At 43.0% G+C, this 24,507-nt stretch overlaps 1 protein-coding gene across 3 annotated transcripts in view; it reads left to right on the top strand.

The window, feature by feature from the left end:
* RAD54B (RAD54 homolog B) overlaps positions 1-24,507 on the top strand; it is a 1,336,679-nt gene that overhangs the window by 107,288 nt on the left and 1,204,884 nt on the right. For 2 of the 3 annotated variants that reach the window (XM_069621363.1, XM_069621365.1), the window contains exon 2: positions 22,196-22,345. In XM_069621363.1, coding sequence (XP_069477464.1) covers positions 22,208-22,345 — 138 coding nt within the window. In that variant the 5' untranslated portion in view covers positions 22,196-22,207. Of the gene's footprint in view, positions 1-12,293; positions 12,364-22,195; positions 22,346-24,507 lie in introns of those variants that run through there. The other variant, XM_069621364.1, reaches the window with a different exon arrangement.

The following is a 24,507-nucleotide window of genomic DNA, read 5'->3' as shown; positions in this document are numbered from 1 at the left end:
TGCTTTACTCTGCCATTTCATTGGGTATATCTAAAAAAATTATTCTCCCGCCTCCACTTATGGTTACTGCTTTGGAGGTCTGTCAAAGATGAGGAATACGTTGGAGGTCACAATCCATTTGAAGAACAAGGTACTTACCAACTGGTAATGTTCTTTCGACTGGGTGTTCCTCCAACGTATTCCTCATCGCCCTCCCAGCCTACCCCTCTGAAGAATTTCCTGTGCTTTTGCAGCTTACCTTCCGACAAGGCTGAAGGCAATCTACGCTGGTTGGGCCCAAATGGACTACACGGTGAGAGGTGGGGTAAGAACAAACTGAGGCTACGGACGCCGTGTGTGCTGCTTATAACATCCGATGACGTCACCCTCAACGGAGGCCTTCGAGGGACATCAACCCGACGTCATCGACGCAGAACGCCCTCTGCCAAAAGAGTTCCGAAGCAGTCGAGCTGTGGACATTACATGTCAAAGATGAGGAATACGTTGGAGGAACATCCAGTCGCAAGAACGTTACCAGCTGGTAAGTAACTTCTGTAATAAGTCTTTCATAATTTCCACCTCTTATGGTTTAGAGACAACTTCCAGTAAAACTACTGTAATTGGGGAAATATTATTGTGGTTCTCAATGTAGAGCAGTGTTGTTCTGCCTGATCTTGATTTTACGGTTAGTTTTGCCAACATAGAATTTGCCACAGAGATATATATCAGACGTCTGAAATCTTCCAGGGCATCTGGATTTATAGATCTTGCTAATCTGGAAAGGCAAAGAGGGAGCATTGGAAGAGTTCAAGAGAAGGGCTAATCAAAACGAAATGGGAATTTAATTCATTGGAACTTCAAGTGCGATAGTGAATTTTTTTTTTTGTATTTAAATATATATCAAACAACCAATTTAAGACCAAAACCTACAGAAAAGAAACTGAGGAAAATTCAACACTACTCACCACAAGCTGTCACTACAATCCAGTGATCAATAATATTCTCAATGGAGAATATGTAAGAGCACGAAGAAACTGTACGGAACAAGAGGCCTTCGAAAAAGAATGCCCGCTATTAACGACCAGGTTTGTAGCAAGAGCATATGGCAAGAAAACCATAACTAAAGCACAAGAAAGAGCAAAAATATTGAATAGAGCAACAATACTACTTTGAGAAAAAAATTGAAAAACTGCCACCGTTTACAACTGGATCCGCATGTCAAAGACTTTATTGAAGAAAGCCCGTCCGTCATTGTAACGCTCACCTGATTCCCATAGAGGCGCCGGTCTTGACTGGGCGTATACCGTATCTTCAAAGGTGATGTGTAACACACGGCTGGCTCTTTGGGCTGGACCTCTGTGCACTGTATGTCTGACTCGAAGGGTAAGATGTCTTAGGTAAGTGAACGCCGTGCTCTCCATCTGCCTCGGGGCAGGGTGCTGTAACCAGTTTCTTCACTGGATAAGGGGAGCAGGCCTCTTGACTTCAGAGGACTCCTGTCCGTCGTTTACTGCACGAACGGTAAGTTTCGAGTAATTCTAATGTCTTTAAAGTCTTTAGTAATGATGTTTCTTGTTTTGCAGGGTTCCGGCGATGGCGGATGACGGGCTGAAGTGAGTTGAAGATGGAGCCCGTGTGATGAATAGAAGCACCTGGAAGCACGTAAGTAAGCGCTTGTTGCCTGCTTCACGATGCGCTCTAACTGTCTTTTTATTTTGCAGGTACAAGTTCGGAGCGGCTGCAGGGTGCCGGAATACCCACTGGGTTTAGATGTGGAAAGGAGTAATGGCACGTGAGTATTAAAGTTCCCCAATGTCTTTAAACGCACCTTGTTTTGTCTTTCAGATGCGGGATGCAGCGCCGAAGGCCTCCGGAGCGTGCGAAGAGTTGGTAAGCCTTTGTCTTTCAGATGCCGGAATGCAGTGTGAAGACCTCCGGAGCGCACGAAGAGTAGGTAAGCCTTTGTCTTTCAGATGCCGGAATGCAGCGCGAGGCGTTGGTGACAGCCGATGGACCAGGTAAGTGAAGAGCTGTCACTGAAGACCGTAATGCTAACCTGTTCTTTCTTGTCTTTATAGGTGTTGCTGAAGACTGGATTCAGGATGGTAAGCCTTTTTCCTTAGGCCCAGGATCAGATGCAGAAGACACGATGAGCGTTCTGCTGCAGAGGATGCAGAATAACGCAAAGCAAGATTCATCCATCGGGTGTGGTTTAAATAGCCTCCTGTAGTGCTTAGGTGTCTCCTTCCACAGCCACGCCTAGGTAAGAAAAGAGTTCCTGCTTTCCAGAAGAGTTCCAGTGTTCTGAATCTAGGGAGTGGCTCCTGCCCCACCCAACAGGAAAAGTAGTTCCAAACAGAAGAGGATCAGAGGCTCAACTGGCAGGCAAGTAAGCAGCATGGTCTGCTGCAGGTAAGTCCACCCAAGCATTATGAGCCCGGCGCTTCCAGCGCTGGGACTGGGCATATTTATGAGCCTGGTGCCACTGGCGCCAGGACTGGGTCCAAAAGGTCCCAATTGGGACTGGTTGGCACTCGGAACCTGGGATATGGATCTGCTTCCAAGGGAGTTGGGAAAACCCTGACCTTTTGGAAGCAGAGATCATGACAGTCATCTACAGACGAGCAAGAACAATTAAGAACATCCTAAGCCCCTCCATGCTCCCGGAATTAAAAATGACAAATTTCTCGACATGGCTAACACAACTACCAAAAGGTTTCAGGAAATGCAGCTCGTGTTCAATGTGCAAACACGCTCTAGACAATAGAGAAGTGTTCAAAGACAAGTATGGCATTGGGCACAAGATCATGGACTATGTTAATTGCAAAACGAAATGTGTAATTATGCGACAAATCTACATAGGAAGCACTATCAGAGAACTGAGAATAAGAATACGAGAGCATAGTTCATCCATTTCATCCATTGGAAGTCAAGACATCAACTTATCACTAGCTCAGCATTGGCAAAAATAACACCAGTGGAGCGACAAAAGACTACTGAGATTTGTTGGTCTCAATAAAGTGACACTTGGACCGAGAGAGGGCAATCAGGAATCAAAACTGAGACAAGAAGAAGCCAAATTGATTTGTAAATTCCATTCTGTAGAAAGAGGTCTGAATTCGGATACCGAGATGTCTTCATTTTGATAAACCATTTTTGGCCATTTTGAACAACTTTCCTGTTCCAAGATAAGGTTATCAAGTTATAACAATCATGTCCTAATCAAGTCAAACAATAATATTTTCACTGAGAATGATAGTGACTAGGGTCATGCCACAATTGTAACAGTAACAAATATCGCCCACGGTGAGCGCTGTTCTCTCAACTAATTAGGAGGTTTGATCAAATCACATGACATAGCCACAAGTAACATCACATACATCTGATTATTTTTGTCACTTTAAATAGGGTATGTTAAGTCCACAACCCATTACTGGGTTAGAACCACAAAATAGAAATCAGTATAGTAACGATCAACATTTAATACATATTTGTCAGTGTCAATTTCTCAACCTACTAGGAGGCGTGACAATTCCACGTGATACACAATTAAAAATATTAAAAGTATAAAACTCATTATGCCACTTTTATTAGGTGTATACATTCTTAGAATTCTGTAATAGGTTCGAAGTGACGAACATTAAAATTTCAGTTTTATCTTTATGAACGTCCCGCGAATTGGGAAGCTTGTATCATAGCCCAAAAGATGGCAGCTGAAGTAAACGGGGTATTAGGACCACGTTGCCTGGCAACCGCACCAACAACAAAATGGGTTCTGCCTCAATTTACGAGTTGCCCGCGGACAGAAACATACGGACTAGGAAAGCTGAAGGTAAGCACTTTTTAGGTAAACCCTAGTCATGCATAGTCCGAATTTGAAGTATTCGAGCCGTATGCGAAACCATGTGCATACTTTAAACCCTTAGAGAATTCCTGTGGCCACACGCGAGCTAGTGCTAATTCTAATCGTGTTTGTTTCTGAAGCAGCGCACACACGCTTAAAAATTAGAGCAAATTTCAATCGCGTTTGTCTTTAATTGCAACGCACACGCGCAAAAGTGGATTCAATTACTGGTACAGAACACCAGTCCAGTAACAGTACCGGCACTCGCTCCTCCTCCAATTTATTGCAACTACACCTCGCAAAGCTGAATTCGAGAGTATTTAACTTGTGTATCAACAGAACACAAAAATGATTGTTAAACCAGGAATGTTAGGCAGCATCATATAGCAGGCAGTCTGGGAACAATCCAAGCGAGAGGCTAACTTATAATAATTTTTCATAAAATAGGTTGAGATTGAACCCATGACTTGATACACAAGCTGTAAGGATACTGAAAGGACAAGTAACATCAATTGGGTAAGCTCAAATCCAACCGGATTCAAATAAACCATATGTCACAATTAAAGGAGATACAATGAGATGTGTTCACACATTTACTAATGAAGATGTTTTCCCTTTTCTTCCTCTCTTTATATACCCTTAACTTTCCTACCCTTCACCCCTCCCTCAATGTCAACTTAACTTTTGGGATGTGCACATTTAATACTGTTAAACACTGTTGAACGCAATGAATGGTAAAATTGCAAACATATATTAGCATCTTTTTTTCCCAACTAAATTGGTGACTGTTTATTATTATTGTTCATGTTACGCAATCCGCGTTTGATTCATCATTGTTTTTTTTCATATTCTTTGGTTTATGGATGTAAATACTCGAGCCCTGATTTGAAAAAGACGGAGGTACCGTCGAAACACGTGTCATCATATAGGGCGAATGTTAACAATAATACAAAACTATTGAGCACTAAGAATCGAGTTCTTGTGTTTTTCTTTTTCCCGTTTTTTTGGCGCACAAATACAATTGAGAGTAACCAGAAACTCAGTACCCAATAAGAACGGAGTTGTGGAACCAATTTTCTCCGTTATTACCATTCCTTCATGCGACTTCTAAACAAGCTTTTCCTATAAGAAAGAGGGCGCTGAGGTCCGTTCCAAAGTACCCTTTGATAGGTTCCTCTAGGATCAAGGACTTGTTATGAATGCATGCCATACTTAATCCTTGTATTTGTTTGTTGTTGCCATGCACATATAAAACCCTTATTATATTAGAAGCAGAACCAAGGCTCCAAGAGGCTGTATTACAGGTCCTGCGGTAGCAGCCCTGCAGTTCTGGTTGAGTTGCTCAACTCGTAGAAAGAGCTCATTTTAGGCGACTTATAACTTTGCCCTACCCCCTCCTCTCCCCACCCCCAACGAATCCTCACCAAAAGTATGTGGCTCCTTCGGAATGATTTTTTGAAATTTGGTGGTGTTTAGTTCAGGGGGGGGGGGTCCCAACTTTTTAAAATCCTCATACACAATAGAATGAAAGTTTGTTCGCACCTACAGCCCAAACCGCTGGACGGATTTTCACCAAACTTGCGTGAAGAGCGGCAGCTTGGTGCCAAAAGCATACTTTTGCAATTTGGTGTAAATCTGTCCAGTTGTTTTTAAAGAAAATGGGCAAAAAGTAGGTAACAAAAAATGGGAGAGATCTGGGACTGGTCCACTGACTCGGATTTGGAGTACGTGGACAACTGTGGACCAATCAGAGGGTGGCTTGGTGTCTGCAGCCATCAAAGACGCACAGTGATTGGATGTTGAAAAACGTGAGCTGCGTCAGCGTTTTTGAAACTCTCGCCATGTTGGATCCCCGGATGGCGCTCTGAGCAAAAAGTCTGGAAAACCTATCAAGGCGTTAGTTTGTGGCCAAAAGAGGTTCTGGAAAGGATGGGAGAGTGGAAAGTTGATACAGAACCGTTTTTATTGGTGAATAAAACCGTTGCAGGTGCTGCCGAGTCCGCGGTCATCTTTACTGTCCATGGACTACATTGGGAGTGGGGTGGTTCAGGGGGAGTCTTGTTATTTGAAGGTATATTTTACGTATTTGTTACATGGTTTAATTGTATTGTGGCTGCGGTTGTACATTTGATAGTTCAGTATATTTTGAAAAAAGGTTTCTTTTAAGATCCACCATTTTTGACTGAAAAACAAGTAAATTTATTTTAATTCCCCACTGCACGCTTGTAATTTTCCAGGTGTCCGCATACTTTCATATTGTCCGCGACTATGCAGACTGAAAAAGGTACTGTGATTTTTATTTTTAGTTCTATTTTTTAACTGTGAAAAGTGGGTTGTTAAGGAACCTTTGGTTTATATATTTCTTTGGGGAGATTTAACTTTTTTGTAGGAGAGGCGAGGAGGTAAGGTGTGGAAGAGAAGGAAGGGAAGGGGCACCAACCACAGATATGGAGGGGCAGGTAGGCAGGGGAAGATGCTGGGCGTGCCTTAAATCTAAGGTCAGTGGCAGTGTTTCTCATGCTCCTAGACCGTGGCCTCGGAAGCACTCTGAAACTGCTCCTCCCTATAGAGCGGTGTGTCGCAGTACAGACAAAATATTGTGACCCTCGAAAATTAAGGGTCAACAGCATTCTGTATGGCCTGCGAGGCAGCCGGTGGGATCCTCCTCCCCACACGAATCGCCTGTGTGGTGGCAGGCGCGGTTGAAGAAGATGGTGTAGAGGAAGATAACCTACTTTTCCTGAGAAAGGGACAGCGTTTCTCAGATCGCCCCCCGGTGTTTGGAGCGAGTGTGGTGTTGCATTGAGGTGGTCCCAGAAGAGTACTGCCCAGGTTGCCCGTGACGGAGTACGACCCCTGCACTCAATGCATTCAACCATGGCAGCCAAAGCTTTTGGTACACCCCTACGGTCTTAAAGAACTGCCACACCCATGACTTTCTCTGTGTGCTGGAGGTAGGAACTTCCACTACCTCATCTTCTTGTTCCTCGTTCTCCTCCGCATCATCGCGCCTGTTCCCCTGTCTAGGTCCTCCATATGGTGGTGGTGGCCGCCCCTGTGAAGGTGGGATGGCCATGACAGATGCCATTCTTAAACTCATGGCAGTACCTGTCAAAAGATGCTCTTTCTTGGTGTGCCAGATTGAGAATGACTAAAAGTAATGGGTGGGGTCCCTTCAGAGCAACCGTCAGTGGACTGTGCTACTGTCTGCAGACTACTGTGCTGAAAATAAGCTTTGTAAAGTTGTAAAAAGTTGGTAGATTAACAAAATGGGTCTAGGAGCTCTGGAAGGGTAAACCTTCAACTTGAAACATCCTAGGTTGTCTGAAAATGCAGTTTGAAACTGTCTGCTGTGACTGACACCGTCCGCGGACTCTGCGTCATGCCGCACAGGCGCGATCACATGATGGCATCCGGGTGTGTCCGTGGACCTTATCGAGCAGGAGACTCATGGATGTCCGCAAACAGGCGCGTTGTCCACGGAGTGATTAGAGGTGCGTAATGGAGAACTGCCCTGCTCGGACAGGGCACAATGTCCGTGGTCGCCCCATTGCTTAAATGAATCCTTCGAACAGGTGTGATGTCCGTGGACTGTAACTGGGGTTTAAGAATTTATTACACAATAATATACAAGATAATTTATAGTAGAAAAACATAAATGTATTTATGAAAGGGATGGTATTAGAATGGGAATCATATGGGAGGGTTTGGAACTTCAATAAAGTCATCTGAGAAGGCAGGGAGAGAAGTTTCATCAAAGCGCCTTTGATTTTTGTTTTTTGAATTTTGGGTGTTTGCTGGGGGAAGGGACACAGGTACAAGTAAGACAGTGATAATCAACATTTCTAATAACATGATTTTTAACATAATTTAAAAGTCCTTTTAAAGTCATTGCTAAGTAAGGTCATCCAAATTTAAAGACACAATCATTATTTAATTCTGTACAGTTGGGGTTTGGGATTGTATTTCTTATTATTGGGGTTCTGCATAATTAATTTGTGGTGAAGTTTCTTCATGTAAGCTATATACTATAAGAAAAGAAAATATTATTTCGATGAGCTCTCCATAAATGGCGTTATTTGTTTATATTGAAAGATGTATTGTTTATCATTAGAGATTTCATCTTCACTAATTTCTTCTTTGGGAAAGTTTTCTTCTAGCCACTGCTTTTGCCATTTCTATCAAAATAACAAATGGTGATATTTGCTTTAAATATTTACATAATTACAAAATTAATGGTAATAATATCATTGGTTAAGTCGCTTAATTTATAGAAAGAGCGTGGGGGGGAAGAGTGTAAAATTGTTGATATAGAGCTATTTTTATAGGTGAAAAAAAGCTGTGCAGCTGCTGCCACGTCTGCTGTAAAAATGTTATGTCGGCAGATGTTTTTGGGATTAGGAGGTTGGTGGGGGGGTCTGGGTGAATCATTTGTGATGTCATCTTTTATGTCCTGGGTGTTGATCTTAGCAGTGCATGGCGTGATTTTACTTGTAACCGTAATGTTCCTTAAAAAAGTTTGACTGAATTTCCTAGGTTTTTATTAGTGCAATTTAACCATAACGTCCCTTACAACATGTTTTCACTGCTCCACAGAGCATATGACATGTGACCTTATAAAAGGAGGGCCTTCTTTTAAAAGAGAATAAGATACGTACCAAAAACGTACCTTGACTCCTGGAAGTACTCACTTCAGACTGGTGATGAGCTGGACTCCTGAAGGCCCTCCTGCAATATTCTTTCTTCAGATTGGATGTCTTCTCATTCTCTGCTCTTCTTCAATGCTGGAGTGTGCTCCTTAATCATCCTTTTTGTTCCTGAGGTCATTCTCGTAGCCTCTGGTCCCACTCGCCTCCTTGCTGTGGGGAATGTGTGCCTCTTCGTATCTTCTTGTCATCACAGCACATTTCGGCTTGCTTCCTGTGGCCTGAGTGGGTAAAGGACCCTGATGCCTCTTTGATCACCTGATCAGCCTTCCTGCAGAGCAAGAGCAACACGTACGACATTATGCGTTAGCAACCAGGAAGTGGTCCCTGCTTCCCCGCCAGTCAACCAGCACCGGCAATCCTACATCGTAGAAAAGCTTTTTCGTTACTCACCAGCTTTTTACGCCTTTAAACGGGCGGACCGGTTTCTGATACAGCCATGCTCCTGACCTACCTTTTACTTTGCTACTGGTTAGAAATGGGATCTGGCTGCCTCCTGAATGAACTGCGTGCCTGCACCGGCAACTGCTTCACCGGGCTGCGTTTTCCCCAACTATCTCTTATGATGCATACTGGCTCTGCACTGATCTGCACGTTATAAAGAACATGCAGTAGACTAAATCACAGCATATTTTCTGCAGCTAACAAAATTATAATGTTCTTAAATTATCTTCCTTAGTACTGAAGCACTTCTACCTCTTGATTGTGCCATCATTTGTATTTAGTCATGTGTTACTGCTGCATTTTGCATGTTTCTTTCTCCAAAGGGCTTCATGACTTTTTGCCCTGCATAACACTATTTTTTCCAACATAAGTGTTTTGCTAAACGCCTCAGTCAATTGCTGTACAATTTTAATTTAACTTTCTAGGAGGTTATTCACTATTGCTGGTCTAACATTTACATAAACATTTGTTGAGTGTGCTTCACTAATCTGTCGTTTATCTTTAACTTGTTACATGTATTCCCAAATTCTATTTCATGACAATTATGGTGCACTTCATGTTGCTCAAGTCACAACTTGGCATTTAACTTGGGAGCTTATCTTCCACGTAGGTAAGCTTAATCTCATACCCCAATTAATGGTGTTTACTATTGCTACTCTTGCCCTACCCGGTGCACCGTATCAACACTGTGTAACGGCTGTATATTAATGTTACCTATTGTGATCACCACCATCTTTCCTCTCAAAATTATTTCCCTCACATTCAAGTTATGGCCAATCTTCCTCTGCATTTTCTCCAGTCCCCTGGTGAACAAGCAATACCATGGGAAACATGGAAGGAAGACTTTGATTATGTAACATACATGGCCCTGAGTTCATTTCAAACACCCAGGCAGCAGGTGAGGGTGTAGGCCTAGCCTCTGCATAAGATATCATCATAAATAAGCTTGACAAACATTACGAAAACAAAATTAGCATCATACTGCAACGTTATTATTTCAGCACTAGGGAACATTCTAAGGATGAATCCATTAAGGCATTCATCGCAACTCTTAAGGAGTTGGCCAACACCTGCAACTATGGCTCATCCCATGATGAGCGCCTTTGTGACCAATTCATGTTAAAAGTGAAAGAAATCAAAATAAGGGAGGACATTTGGACAAAGGGTGACCACTCAGAGGAAGTCCTAGATATTGCAAAGAGAAGATTCTGTTTGTGTTGTATCCAATCAAGGGGGTAAATGAGCATAAAAAGAAACCCCTGCCCAAAAAAAGATGACCCGAAAGTTAATTGTGACAAGTCGCCTACTATTTCAAATTGATGTTTCTTTTACAGGTGTGCCAGCTCCGCTCACTTAGCAAACAACCCCTCTTGTCCAGCAGACAATGTTCAATGTGGTAAATGTGGGAAGAAAGGACATTTCACCAAATGCTGTCGCAATACATACAAGAAGGCGGGTCAGGGAAATTCATGAAAATACAGAAAATTACGGTTCGGGGGTTAGTTGGTCTATATGCAATGTGGGTGTGACCAGGAGGACAGATGGAAAAACCTCAGGCTTCAGTGGGAGTAAATGGTACCCCTATCAAAATGTTTATTGATTCAGGGTCAGACTACACCATCATAAACAGAAACCTGGCAATCAAAATTTTCAAGAGTTGGTCTTGAGCCATCACACACAAATGCTAGTGCATATGGTGGGTCAAGGATAACGATGCTAGACTGGTTTCATGCAATACTAACATGCAAAGGTAAAATAAACAAGGATAAAGTGTATGTTTCTGACAAAGGTGGATGTCGGCTGGGATTGTATCAGCAACGTAACATGAGTTTAACATTCAATCTTAAAATACCTGGCTGTGTCTCTACCATAACCTCCTCTTCAGAGAATAATTCCACAGATGTTTTCTTAGAGAGAAATTGGGTTGTCTTAAGGGTAAATATCATAAGATCAAACTAAAGAAAGGAGCTAACCCAGTAGTCGCAAAATTGAGGTGTGTTCCTCTGGCTCTCACAGACGAATTTACAAAAGAAATGGCTAGACTAATTAAGGAAGACATTGTAGAACCTGCAGAAGCCTCAGAATGGTGTTTCCCAGTGGTAGTGGTTAGGAAGCCAAATGGACGTGCACGCCTATCTGTGGGCCTTAGGTCTTTAAACAAATGTGTGGCAGTAGATCGCTTTCCACTCCCAATTATTGGGGCAGTTGGTCAGCCTTACTGCTGGAGCCAAAGTATTTTCTACGCTTGATCTAGCATCGGCTTACCACCAGATCAAACTGCATCCCCATTACAGAAGTCTCACTGCATTCATCACACAAGATGGTACATTCAGGATTAAGAGGATGCCATTTGGATTAGTGTCAGCAGCTGCTTGATGAAAGAAATGGTGGGTGACATCCCAGGTGTATTCTACTAGCAAGACGACATTCTAGTAATGGGCACTTCGATCAAAGACCATGATGCAAAATTAATAATTGTACTAAACTTTGTGCTGCGGGCCTCACAATACAAAAGTCCAAATGTTGTTTTAGGGCCTCTTGCATTGATTATCTGGGACATTGTTTATCAGTGAATGGTACATCACCCATGGAGGATTTGGTTTCAGGTATATTGCAAGCCTCAGCCCCCCCCAAGAATAGACAGGAGGTTATGTAGTGTGGTGGAGTATATTTCAAGATTTGTAGCCCATTTCTCAGATAGATGTATGAATATCAAAAATATGTGCAAAAAGGGACAAGAATTTGATTGGAACAGTGTCTGATACTGAGTTTCCTGAGATGAAATAAGCCATTGCTAGCACACCCCTCCTTTCTCCCTTTGATACTAGCAAAGATAACAGTATAATGACTGATGCTAGCGGCACTGGCGTGGGAGTGGCGCTCTTACAGTCAGATGAACAAGGTGACAGAGTAGTGGCTTTTGCTTCCAGGTCATTAAAGAAGTAGAAATGCAGATATTCAGTCATTGAAAGAGAGGCTCGGTCAGTAACCTGGTCGGTAAAAAAGTTCAAAACCTTCTTGTGGGGAAGATGATTTTCCATCATCACTGATCATAAAGCCTTAGTAGCGGTATTTATGTCAAAAGGATTAGATGGTGTTTCAAGGAGGATCATGAACTGGGTGACGTCAATATAGGGCCATGATTTCAATATTAAACCTGTTTCAGGAAATGTCATAGCAGATTATCTCTTCATATTCCCAGTTAACTCATTGGATGAAGACCGTGATGAACCATTACAAGACGTTATTTGGGTTTGTGGAGATTCTGTTTGTAGGGAAGAATGGGATCATGTCCAGGATGGTGAAGTGGAACTCAAAACAGTATAAGACTTCGTCTTAAAAAATTGGGCAGATTGGAACCCTGATCTCGGCTTAGGTGCCTTTCATAAGGTAAGAAATTAACTGAGCATTGAGGGATCACATGTGATGAGATCTGGTTGCCTCATTCCTCCATCAGGCATAAGGGACAAACTGTTGCAAGTAGCTCACGATAGTCACATGGGAGTTTTTGAACAAAAGGCTTTCTTCGCTCAGACTACTTTGTTAAAAGGACGTTATGGTTAAGTTGCTTTAATAAAACCTATGAAATTCAGTGTAAAAATGTTGTTAAAGGGAAATTATGGTTGCAAGTAAAACGGAAAAACCCTTGAAATTCGCCAGTTATGGTAAGCTAAGCAACCATAACTCACGCCACCACCGTGTACTGCTAATTCTTACACCCTGGAAATCAAAGATGACATCAGAAATGACCCCAATAATCTGGCCACTTCCCATGGCCATACATAGGCTATAGCTCAGTCACCAAAGGTATATCAAAATGTTTTGTACCTAGATTGTGACACTTTAAAAAAAATTAAACCACGGGCACATTTGCTAAACCATGCTTTCGGGTCCTCGACAATGCTCCTTGCACGGGTTTGCTGCAAATCCGTCCATGTTTTATTTTTTGGAAAGTATCAAAATGTACGTACAAGAAATTGTTGTTTAACTTAGCCACCACTTGACTAAATCCATTCAGACTTTGCACAAACATTGAAGGTCGGGTCTATAATCTTTCTGAAAATATTTGTGCAGATTCGTCAAACGGCAACACATTTATAAGCCATCTAAAAATGTTGAGACCCCCCACACCTGCTCATTTTGCCCCCTCTTGACAGAATCCTACCACCCTTTGCATAAAAATTAATATCTGGGCCTAACATGTTTTTGCAACTTTTTGTGCAGAATTGTCCAACGGCACCACATTTATAAGCCTTTCAAATATTTTGGGACCCCCCTCTCTAATTTTGACCCCTCATGGCAAAACGGCACCACGCTTTCCCAAACCATTTAGAATCTGGTCTAGAATGAAATTCCGAAATTACATGCAGTTTCATTGAGTGGCGCCAAAGTTATAAGCCATCCAAAACGGATTTTGAGATGTTGGTGAACATTGCAGGAATGCCCCTGAACATCAGAGAAGAATACACACCTGATTTTTGGCTTTTTATGGCCATATCACATCCCCCCAGAGATTGTTTCATCAGTTTGATAAGTGCAATGTTGTGTTTTTAATGTTTTTACTGCGATGTTCGCGGACTACGGGCGCAGTTCGGGAATCAAACATGGCGTCAGTCAGCAGGCTGACTGGACCTGAATATGACAGATTTTTTTAACCTACTTTTTCCAATTTTTTTAAAAAAAACCTGTACGGACTTGAACCACATTCAAAAAAGCACACTTTCAGGACCAAGCCGCCGCTCCTCGCGCAAGTTTGGTTCAAGTCTGTCCATCGGTTAGGGCTGTAGGTACGAGCAAAACATTTTTCCTATTGTGTCTGGGAATTTTAAAAAATGTGAGACCTCCTATAACATTGCCTCCTCCCGGATGACACCGCAGATGGCCATATACTTTTTTTGCAACGTATGGTGAGAATTCGTTGAACAGTGCCAAAGTTATAAGCTGCCCAAAAAGTGCTCTTTCTATGAGTTGAGCAACTTAACCAGAAATACAGGGCTGCTACACCAGGCCCTGTAATGTGATGGGATGTTGACCAATAGCCTACACCCTGTTTTCAAAGGGTTTACAAGTGTTACAAAATTAAACCATACTAGTAACTTTTTCAGTGCACATTTTCTTTACTGGATTGCCAACACATGTTTCGACCTAAACATTCAGGTCTTCTTCAGGGATTTTTATACCAAAAACGACACCCAATTGTTACAAAATAATACATATAATAATTATTTTTTCAAATAACATAACAATTCTATTTTATACATTACCATAAGTTTTGTAATCAAAATCCATAGAAATAACTATAGCCATATGTGATTGCAATGTGAGCCACATAAGGTAATCAAGATTGGTTACAGGGAAAAGAGAGAAAGATGTATGGAAACATTTGTTACTTTTCCTGATGAATGCAATTCATTATATAAAGAAACAGCACTTACAGATCCAGTGCTCAAACATATGACCCCATATCTCAGAAATGTCTGCCTCTACCATTCTGGTCATGCATCCACCACCAACGCACCTAATTTCTGAATTAGGTTCAAACGTACTCCAGAAAAGTCACCCATTGTACTTCATTGTCGCATTTGTGCTCACCAGGAATTACTTGCACCCATAGTGTCCAAAACCCTGATATGGCACATTCAATACCACTGGTGCCGACTGATTATGTACAACTAAAATTGACTAAACTGTCAAATCTCATAATTCCAGTTAACGAAAGGTTGCTGATTAATGTGGTCTACCAATTGTACAACAGGTCACATTTTTCTAGTGTCACCAATAATCGTGATTTACTCAACGAGTTCCTACTCTGCATCAATCCCTGCAATTGTAATTATACAAAAGCTTGATAACCTACCCAAAACATTTATGTAGGCCCACACTTTATATTGTGGTAATTTGTACAAAATGTTTACCTTAACTTGATCTAGGAGAATACTTTTTAATGTCTATTTAGACACTTCTGGGTATGTTAGTTTTACAAAATCATTCCCATGATGTAGAATCTGTTATTAACCATAGTAAATAGCTTTTATGTAGCAACATCTTATTAAGGATTGACCGTCACCAGATCACCCATATTGGTGAATAAAAACCTTACCTCCTATCCATAACTTCTATTGTCTATATGTAGCTATTCAATTGCTAATACTCGAGTCAGGATAGTTCCAGATCAGTTATCTGAAAAATAACATGCACATGAAACATGCAATGTAAATATCACTATTGTTATAACATGCTCTGATCACCTTATTGGTTTATAAGCCATTTCCCATCAATCATACTTTGCGACTGGTTTCTTACGCCCCTCACCCTAATGGTAACAAATGCAGTGTTCAGCGTGGCAGCTAACGCCACCATTTTGTATTCTGCTTTTATTTATATTATATGGACGTCATACGCGTTGTTTCTAGCATCACATCTGTTTTACATATACACACAACTTGTTTAAACACAAAAGTATGAAGCTCCCGGAACCGAACATTTGCAACTGTGCTTGTCAGTAATGGGCACAGGGTCAAATTGTGTATAAAACTAAAATGGAATAATCGCTACTTTGCACGGCAAAATAATGGTCACTTGAATTAATAATTTGATGTTGGGTATTCGTAGGGTCAGAAACTTTAACTCGTATTACTATGACGTGTGCATCATCGATATTGTATGATATAATCTATACATTCCAGCAAACTTAAACCGCGCAACAAATCACTGTCAACCTAAAAAGCAGGAAAGGCCATTGGACCAATCGGGTTCTTCACAAAATGGTTTAGAAACTCTTTGATATATATGTATACTATGGTGCGGGTGTCGCTGCACTATAGCAGTATCAAGTTCCATATGAAACTTGAAAATTGGATTTGGCCGATATTTTGCAAACAAAAACATTTGTCACTGGCCTGGCTCTCACAGACTGGACATTTTGGGAAAAGTTATTTAAGCAAAATAAATACTGTTTTCGGCCTACTCCCTTCATTTCCCCATAGCGAGAAAGTTCAAATTTCTACACAGGGCATAGTAAAAACCACTGATGGAATTGGACCAGGTACGAAATAACTTGGGCACAAAGTGTTGACTCGATTTCTGGGAAGGGTCTGCGGTTATTCTGTCCAGTAATGCTCCCTTTCCCCAAAATTATAGGTATATCTCCCATGGTGGATTGCAGCAGAGAGGCTGAGGGGCTTTTCAGAAATTAAAAAGCAGCAAATCTTTCCCAAAATTCTATTACTAATATATCTTGACTTGCTGTATGGATTTGGATGCAATATTCAAGGCGAAAAGTTTGTCAAGGCCCCCCAAACTGCATATTTAGCGATCATTAAGTTATAAAATTAAGGTTATTCAGAAAACAACAATTTCAGTTTTCAGCCCATTCATTTTCCCATAGAGGAAAAGAGTAGTTTATGAACAGCCGTTGTGTGAAAACGCTGGGCCGATTTGGACCAAATGAGAAACAATTTGGGCACAAAGTGTTGTCTTAATTTCCTTGCTTGGTTTGAGCTAAATCCGTCCAGTATTTTTTTTAATATTGTACAAAGAACAGAGTTTCCCCCTGCGCCTTTAATACTTTATAGTGGTCTTGGTGCTTTGCTGCAGAATGGCCGAGAGAGGCTAATAACGTTTGACTTGCTGGATGGATTTGGATGAAATGTTCTAAACCAAAGGTTTGTCAAAGGACCCCCTAAACTGTAATTTCTTTTAAAGAATTTGTCAAAAATAAAATGAAAGTTATCAAGAAAACATATAAAAACACAGTTTTCTGCCTACTTCCATTCATTTTCTCATAGAGAAAAAGATTTTGAACAGCCGTAGCGCGAAAACCGCTGGGCTGATTTGGCCCAAACTTTGTAATGAATCCAGCGAGCTTCCAGAGTCTAATGACGTTCTCGACATCGGACAGAGACTCAAAACTCCCCTGCTAAGGGAACACAGATTGTTTTGAACAGTGATTTGATGGCCTGACTGTAGACGCCATATAAATACCAATAGCAGTCACATCAGGCTAGAGGCCTGGGGTGGGAAAGAAGACACCATTTGAAGTTGGGGATTTGGGGGTGGTTTGGGGAGCCAGTTAGGGGTAGAACATTTTCAGTATCTCCGGGATGACTGCGAGAATTTCACGAGATTATAGCGGCAAAGCCGGAAGACGCACTCAGAAATAAATGCATCACATGAAGCAATCAGTGATTGGGGGTAATGGGCGAGGGTTAGGGAGGGGAAAAGGCAATTGAGTAGAGTGAGGACACCTGGAAAAAAGGGGGACAAATGTTGAATGCCTGTGAGGAGGACGTGAAATGTTTTAATTTTGAGAAATGTTTCCCGTTATTGCAGGATTCGGCAAACTGCCACTCTGCCGCAGGAATTTCTGTTATTGGAAATTATCACGGAAATAAGGAGTTAGAAAAAACAAGTTTTAAATCTACTGGACCGGGGCAATGGAATTAATGGTGTGCCATGGCTAGCGGGCCCAAGAGAAAAAGATTGGTGCAACACATACAGAGGCCATAGGCAAAGGGCATAGCTAGTGAAACCTCAAAATATGCAACATGTTCGGCCATGACCACAGTCCCTGGCTGAAGGCCATCGCTAGTCGGCCAGAAAGAAAACTATTGGCACTTGTAAAGCGTCATAATTGTCCAGCTACTGCAGATTGCCTAGAACCAACCGCACAATGAATAATGGCAGGCCAAAAAAGGTTCACAAATTTAATGAAAAAGGAACACAATCTAAATATCTCGCAAGATAATCATAATAGCAATCAAACGCCTACAAAAGATTTAAATGTTGTCAAAGAATGTAACATAATCTAGCACAATGTGGTCAGTTACATATAGACAAGCCACTCTAAATATACAAAAAGTGTGCAATCCAAAGCATGAGCGATTCAGACAAATAGTAAAACATAATTTGTCATGTAATGCCACATGTATAAACAATAGCGTCCATTCAAAAGAGGGCAATCAAAACCCCTTCATCAGGAAGCATTATACAAACATAGCCCTCCTGAATTCAAAGATTCTCGTGACCTGATCAACCGAAATAAACAGTGCTGCAAACTCGAGTAATCAACCCTTCAGGTAAACGTTGTCGCATAGAGGAAATTAAAATTCTTTATTAAAAAATGTGACCATTCGGGTGGTAAAACGAGTGCAAACGAAGTGTATAGTTCAGAACTAATATCCCACTCAAAAGTGCCATTAGCTCCAAGGTGACAACAAACAAAACAAGAAAACGTGAGGTACCTTCAACTCCACAAGGTGTGTATGCCCCCGCTTTAAAAATATTCCAAAGATGCCCAATCGACAAAAACCCTGTCGGAAAAGCAGTGTATATTAAAGGTCCAGTATTGCCTACGAAGAAAACCATGATCGCCAAGGTAATCCCACGCTGAATTAAAGCAAGTAAAGTACCTTCCGCTACAAGTGGTGTGTATACACTAGTTTCTCACTTGCTCTGAAAGGAGATGAATACCCATTGAAGGCTTCCCTTCATACACAATAACTACTGTAAGGAAGGCATGGTATCAACAGTAAGACAGACACAAGCGACCACAGTTTACTGGTGCTTTTTGAACTTCAAAAAGGGTTTGTAAAATGCCTATGTAATCCTAAATCTACAGATGGGAACAAGCTATGACCATCAAATAATAATGGCGCAGTCCTCGTAGTGTCGTGACAAAATAAAAGGGCCTATACTAATCAACCTATTGCCAATCCCTACCTCTAAATACAAATAGTGTGGGAAATAATGTTACGAAAAAGAAAAGTGTTCACAAAATGTGTCTGGATGCTCTTCACCATGTTTGCAGTACGGGACAAGGCAGTACACTTGAGCTTAGCACAGTCTCTGGCTTCTCTAGTACAAGGATACAGTTAAAGACGTAAGCATCAGGGCCTTCCGTATCCAATTTTCTTTTCCCTTCAAAGTCTCTTCAGAGGGCCTGGTGAAACAAAGAAACAATAAGTTATTTTCTTCTTCAGGTGATCGCAAGTACTCCAGTTCTTTAGGCGATTCGCTATTCACCTCGGATCCCCCTCAGCTGGGCTCAGATCCTTTCACTACAATGTTCGTACACTATTTGTGCATCTAATTCTTCGTAGGGTATTCTTTCTCAGGTGACTGATGGTTCACCCCGGATCCCCCTCAGCTGGGCTCAGATCTCGGATCCCCCTCAGCCGGGCTCAGATCTCGGATCCCCCTCAGTTGGGCTCAGATTCTTTTTAACACAAAGTTCATAACTTTATACAAACTAGCTTTAACCAGAAGCTTTGCAGACTGATCTCCCTCCTCCGGTTCGGACCAACTTTCTTTATGCTTTCATCAACTATCGAAGACTTTCGAATGTGCACGGGTTTCACTTGATCCATTGCAGGACCACTTCGATTTCACAATTCTTTATCACTCTTCACACTTGCCACCTTTCAGCTCGATACCGAACAGAGATTTTTGAATGAGCACCCACGTGGTGCCGAAGCACTCTGTTTATGTTTACAGTATCGTATCTTGGCTTCAAAGTTCAACCACTCATCCAATCATTAACTGTGTTTGCGTCTCTTGCCACATACGCTCCATACACTGTTCTCTTCTCCTTTCATTATACAATGTTGCTGCTTGCAACCTTGGCTTCAACACAGACCGGTCTGGTATTGTTCTCCTCCACTCACTGGCTGTGCCGACTTCACTGGCGCTGCTTTGTTGTGGGAGCCAAGGACAGTACCACAAAGGCACATGATTCTCCCCGCCTTGACTTTTGACGCGGGAGGGTCCTGGGCACTTATGGCGCCCCATGCAACGTCCTTCAGCTTCGATTCCTTGTCTTACGTTTCCTATTCATGAAGATCCCTGAAAGTAAGTCTTTCGTTGAAAAGTTCCTCTTTGGTCTTGCCGTCTTTCACCTTGTATTAAACTGCCATCTTGGAACCGCTGCTTCCTCGTGTGCTTTGCCTCACTCAGAGTGTGCTTTCGTGCTCCGCCTTTTATCCGTGTGTTATCCTTTTATCATGTGTGTGTGTGTAATGGTCAGGGATTGCCTGACCATTGTATTGGGACATGTCAGGTATACGGTTCGGGTGTTAGTCTGTTTTCTCTCACAGCAAAGAATCCGTAAGAAAGTGTTTGTGTTGGGAACCAGGGGGTGAGGAAGGATTTGAGTTCCTAAGTATCCTACCTGGTAGGATGGGGTAAAGGTATTCTAGGGAAGGGAATACCGTGTCTTGCCATCGGGTCTCCCACTCCCTGAGGACCCCTCACCCAGGTGATCCTCCCGCACTGGTCCACCCCCAGGAACTGGATCCAAAAGCGATGGCTGTGTCCTGGCCACCTGGAAGACAGATCCCTGGGGACTAGCGGGTGAGACATCTTCAGGTTTCTCACAGTAACCACAATTGGAAAGGGCAACCACACCTTCCCACTACATACCTCAAAAAACTATGACTTCCCACAAGCAGTCGCCTGAAAGTGTGAACATAGGGCATCATTCTCTAGAAATCAAGACTGGCGCCTCATGTGACACACAGAAAGCAGCCAGGGCATCCCTCCCTTTTATGTGAAATGTGCCAAACTTTTACCCATCTTGTAAGGAGTCAGCTCCAATGGTGAATATGGATTTCCAAGAGTATTGAGTGAGGGGAAACAAGCAATGGAGGAAATGTCTACAGTTACATAGGAACCTTTGACCATCTATCTACCCAGGATATTAAGGGGTCCCATGTACATGTGCGCCACCCATATAAACCCCACAATATCATCAATGTTAATATAATTGCCCTAAGGTAGACGGCAAAGTTATCTTCAACTCAGAAAAAATGCATGAAGTCTATCAACAGGCCACAGCCATTGTACTACACTCGCCCGAAATTGAAAGGAAGGCAAACTGTCATGTTCAGCGCCATTAGTTCACCCAAGTGCCAAGAGAATAGATGTCAAATCTATGTATGGTCCCTTAACTGTACATACCCAATTTATGTTACATAATATCAAAGGTAACCTAACTCATGAGTGTCTTATCGTAAATACAATGTCCATTATTGATTAATACTTATAGAAAATGTGGCTAATTTAGATAAAGCAGTTTAAATCAAAATCCACATCCATTCCTTTTGGACTCTGAGATAAAAGACCATTAATCCAAAAGATCTCCCGTTGGTGTAAAGGTTGTCCCATGTTGCCCCCTCTCGACAAATTTTAACTGTGGAACGGTATGGCATTGTTCCTTGAAGTGCATTGCAACTGGTGATCTTGGAATTTGTGTCCGCACTTGTGATTTATGTTCGGTCCAGCAAAAGTTTGCTTTTGCGGGTAGCAAGACCAACATAATAAAGTCTGCAAGGGCATTTCAATGCATAAATCACATTACATGAGTCACAAATGGAGAAACATTTCAGCAAATGTTACATCTCTTTCCTGCACATGTGATCTCCTGCACCATTGATGTCTCTCATGCCATAAGTTTTGCCATATGTGAAATCATTTGTGATATCATAAGTGTGCTTAGGGGCCTCACAATGCAGGGGGCCTCATGGTGAAGGTTGTACAGATTCCAGCACCTGCTGAATTTCAGTGGTTTTGTAGTGTAAAATCGGCACTTTAATATCACTTAAAAGTTTTTTCATTGAACATCTTGTAATTAGCCTACTCCTTAGATTTTTTTTCTTCCAGATTTCTTTCATGCATGGCTTCAAAAGTTAAGTTTATTTTCTGAAACTCCATAGACAATTCATTTTAACCTTCACTAAGTCATGTGCTTGTGCGATGGCATAATATATCTGTTTATCTGTTTATATCTATATATCATATGTATCCTGGGCATGGGTGATCTCCACTAGCAAAACGCCTTGAAGGGGTATCAAGACACAGTGATTTTAAAAAGCACCAATCTGCTGTAGTGCAGGGGATGCTGGGCGCGTGTGGGTTGGGTTCTGAGAACTTGGCGGGAGGTCATTCAATTACAGATGTTGTGGATGTCGCTGACAAAATTGAAACCTTGTTTATGGGCACAGCTTTTCTCTCCCACAGTGAAAACCATGCAATCAGGGTACAGGCAGGATAACCCTCTGATGTTGTGCAGTCTGTCTGTGCGTCTTTACACCTCCAAAAACGTTTTTTGAACTTAAACATGCATATTCACAAACAAAATAATTGGTCAGTATTTGTGAGCTAATGTAATATTGTAGCCTCATGAATACAAAATGTGTTCTAGTTTTGTGTCCCTTCTGTCTTCCAGGTACATGAAAGTATGAGAAGATCAGCTGCTCCGAGTCAATTGCTGGGCAATGTAGCAAAAAAGTCCAGATTCATTCCCCCTGGAAAAACCAATGCACCCGGTCCAAATGTTAACCTGGAACTGCTTAGCTCCTACGTTAAAGCTGATCAGGTAAATACAAAAGCATTACAAAGCTATACCAGGCAGTAGGAATGACATGAAGGTTACACCTGTCCAGCCTGAGGCCTTCTTTACCTTTGAGAACCTCCTCACTTTCCTCCCATTGCCTCTGGGGAATCCTTGTGACCTTTATTCTTTGAATTGGATTTCAAAACTGCATCTTTAAAACCCTTATTTCAAGGGGATTTGTTCCTCCGACGTATTCCACATCTATGACAGTAATCACCACAGCTGTGCTGCTTCGGAAAATGTTTTGGTGTCTGCGTTGATGTCAATACGCTGTCCTCTAGGGCCTCATCGAGCCGACGTCACCGGATGTTATAGACACGCGATGCCGTAGCCTCAGTTCTGTTTTTTCCGCAAACGTGTTTGCTTCGGAGTTCTCGGCGCACCTCGGTTCTTCTGTTTTCTATCAGTTCTTCATTTGTTTGTGAAGATATCCTGTCTTCGTCTTCTACCCCGCAGTCGGGATTCAAGAAGTGTGGGGACTGTGGTTCCAAGATGTCGCTTACGGACCCGCACGACATCTGCCTCTGGTGCCACGGCGAGGACCACGCCACTGATGACTGTGACGATTGGCAGTCTTTGATGTCGAAGGCCTTGCAGGAGAGGAAGAAGAAGCTATTTGTAGGTAGGGTTTCCAAACCCCGAAAGTTGAAATCCGCTGGGCTTTCGACCGACAATTCGAGGGGCGACTCTCCGCGTCAGTGTAAGTCCAGGGGCTCTCGGTCCCGGAGTGGTTCCCGCCATTCCTCTGCCTCTTCTAGGCACTCGCGGAAGCGCCGGCACCGGTCGCCTTCCCCGTCCGAGGACTCCACCAGACGGCGGTAGCTTGTCCTACCAAGCATTCCTCTCCTGCGGAATGGGACGAATTTCGTAAGGAAATGATGGCGATTTTCGAATCGCAGGGCTCCATTCCATCCAAGCCTTCGGGAGAAGCCAGCAAGGAACGCGCTAGGGTCACCTCTCGCACGCCTTCGGGCTCGGGCAGTCGGCGCGATCATCGGGAGACTTCGAGGTCCTGATCGGACAAGGTAGATCGCTCTAGCCATGCCCGCTCCAGGTCCCGGTCCTCAACGCCCTCGAGACCGTCGGAGCCTATGAGGTCTTCTAAGAAGACGTCGACGCCATCGGCGCCATGTTCGTCGAGGGACTCTCTCGGCGCCGAGGCCGTCGAAGGACATGCTCGGGGCACCGCCCTCGAGGCCTGTGTCGAAGCGATCGGCTCAACGTCGACGCCGATTCCGTCGAAGCCCTAGACACCTTTTTGTGGAGGCTTTACCGGAGGTACCCAGTGCAGCGGTGGAAGCTCCGAGGAAGGCCCTGAAAAAGTCAGTGAGGCCTGTGTTTGAGCCTTTTTCTGTACCCTCATCCAGGGATTTATTCCAGTCTCTGGATTACATCTCTGAGGTGAATGAAGGGTCTGATGAAGGTTTGGTTCCTGAAGAGGTTCCTGACAAACTCTTGTCTGGTCATAGCCAGTTGGAAAACCTGCGTCAGTCTTTGCACGACGCCAGTGGTCTGGACACCTCTCCGGAGGTTGAGTTCGGAGACCTAAGCCTGGCACGCACGCCGAGTCTTCATACCGGCGTCTCATGTCGAGGGTGACGGAGTACTTGGGGTGATCTGCGCCACCAGTGGATTTTCTGCAGGATGACCTGACAGATATCCTTGACCAAGGTCCACCCAATGACCCGGTGCTGCCATTTCATGCGGCTTTACAGAGAAGGGTGGCAGCGGCTTGGACTGCTCCGGAGAGTCTCCCGGCAGTGAGCAAGTTGTTGCTGAAAAAATACCGTCCAGTCAGTAGCGACCCCTGCTACTTGACTACGCACCCCACTCCGGAGAGTTTGGTGGTGCAGGCGGCTATGGCCCCGGCAAAGCAGGCGTCGTACCCTATCATCCCTCTGATAGGGACAATAAATGTTTTGATGGCTGGGCGAAAGGATGTATTTTCTTCAGGGGGTATGGCTTTACAGGGAGCCAACTCTGTGTGTGCCTTCCACTCTGTGGAATTGTGTCGTTGGAGGCTGAACATATGCCCGAAGGGGAAGAACGGGATGGTTTTCTTGCCCTTGTTCAGGATGGCAAGGATGCCATGTGTGAATCCGTTCAGTCGGGTTTGGACATGGCAGACTGTGTCAGCCGGTCCA

The sequence above is a fragment of the Ambystoma mexicanum genome, chromosome 5q, assembly GCF_040938575.1.
Source record: "Ambystoma mexicanum isolate Mex_15411 chromosome 5q, UKY_AmexF1_1, whole genome shotgun sequence".
In the NCBI taxonomy this organism is placed as follows: Eukaryota; Metazoa; Chordata; class Amphibia; order Caudata; family Ambystomatidae; genus Ambystoma; species Ambystoma mexicanum.
This window is presented reverse-complemented; position numbering and strand designations above follow the sequence as displayed.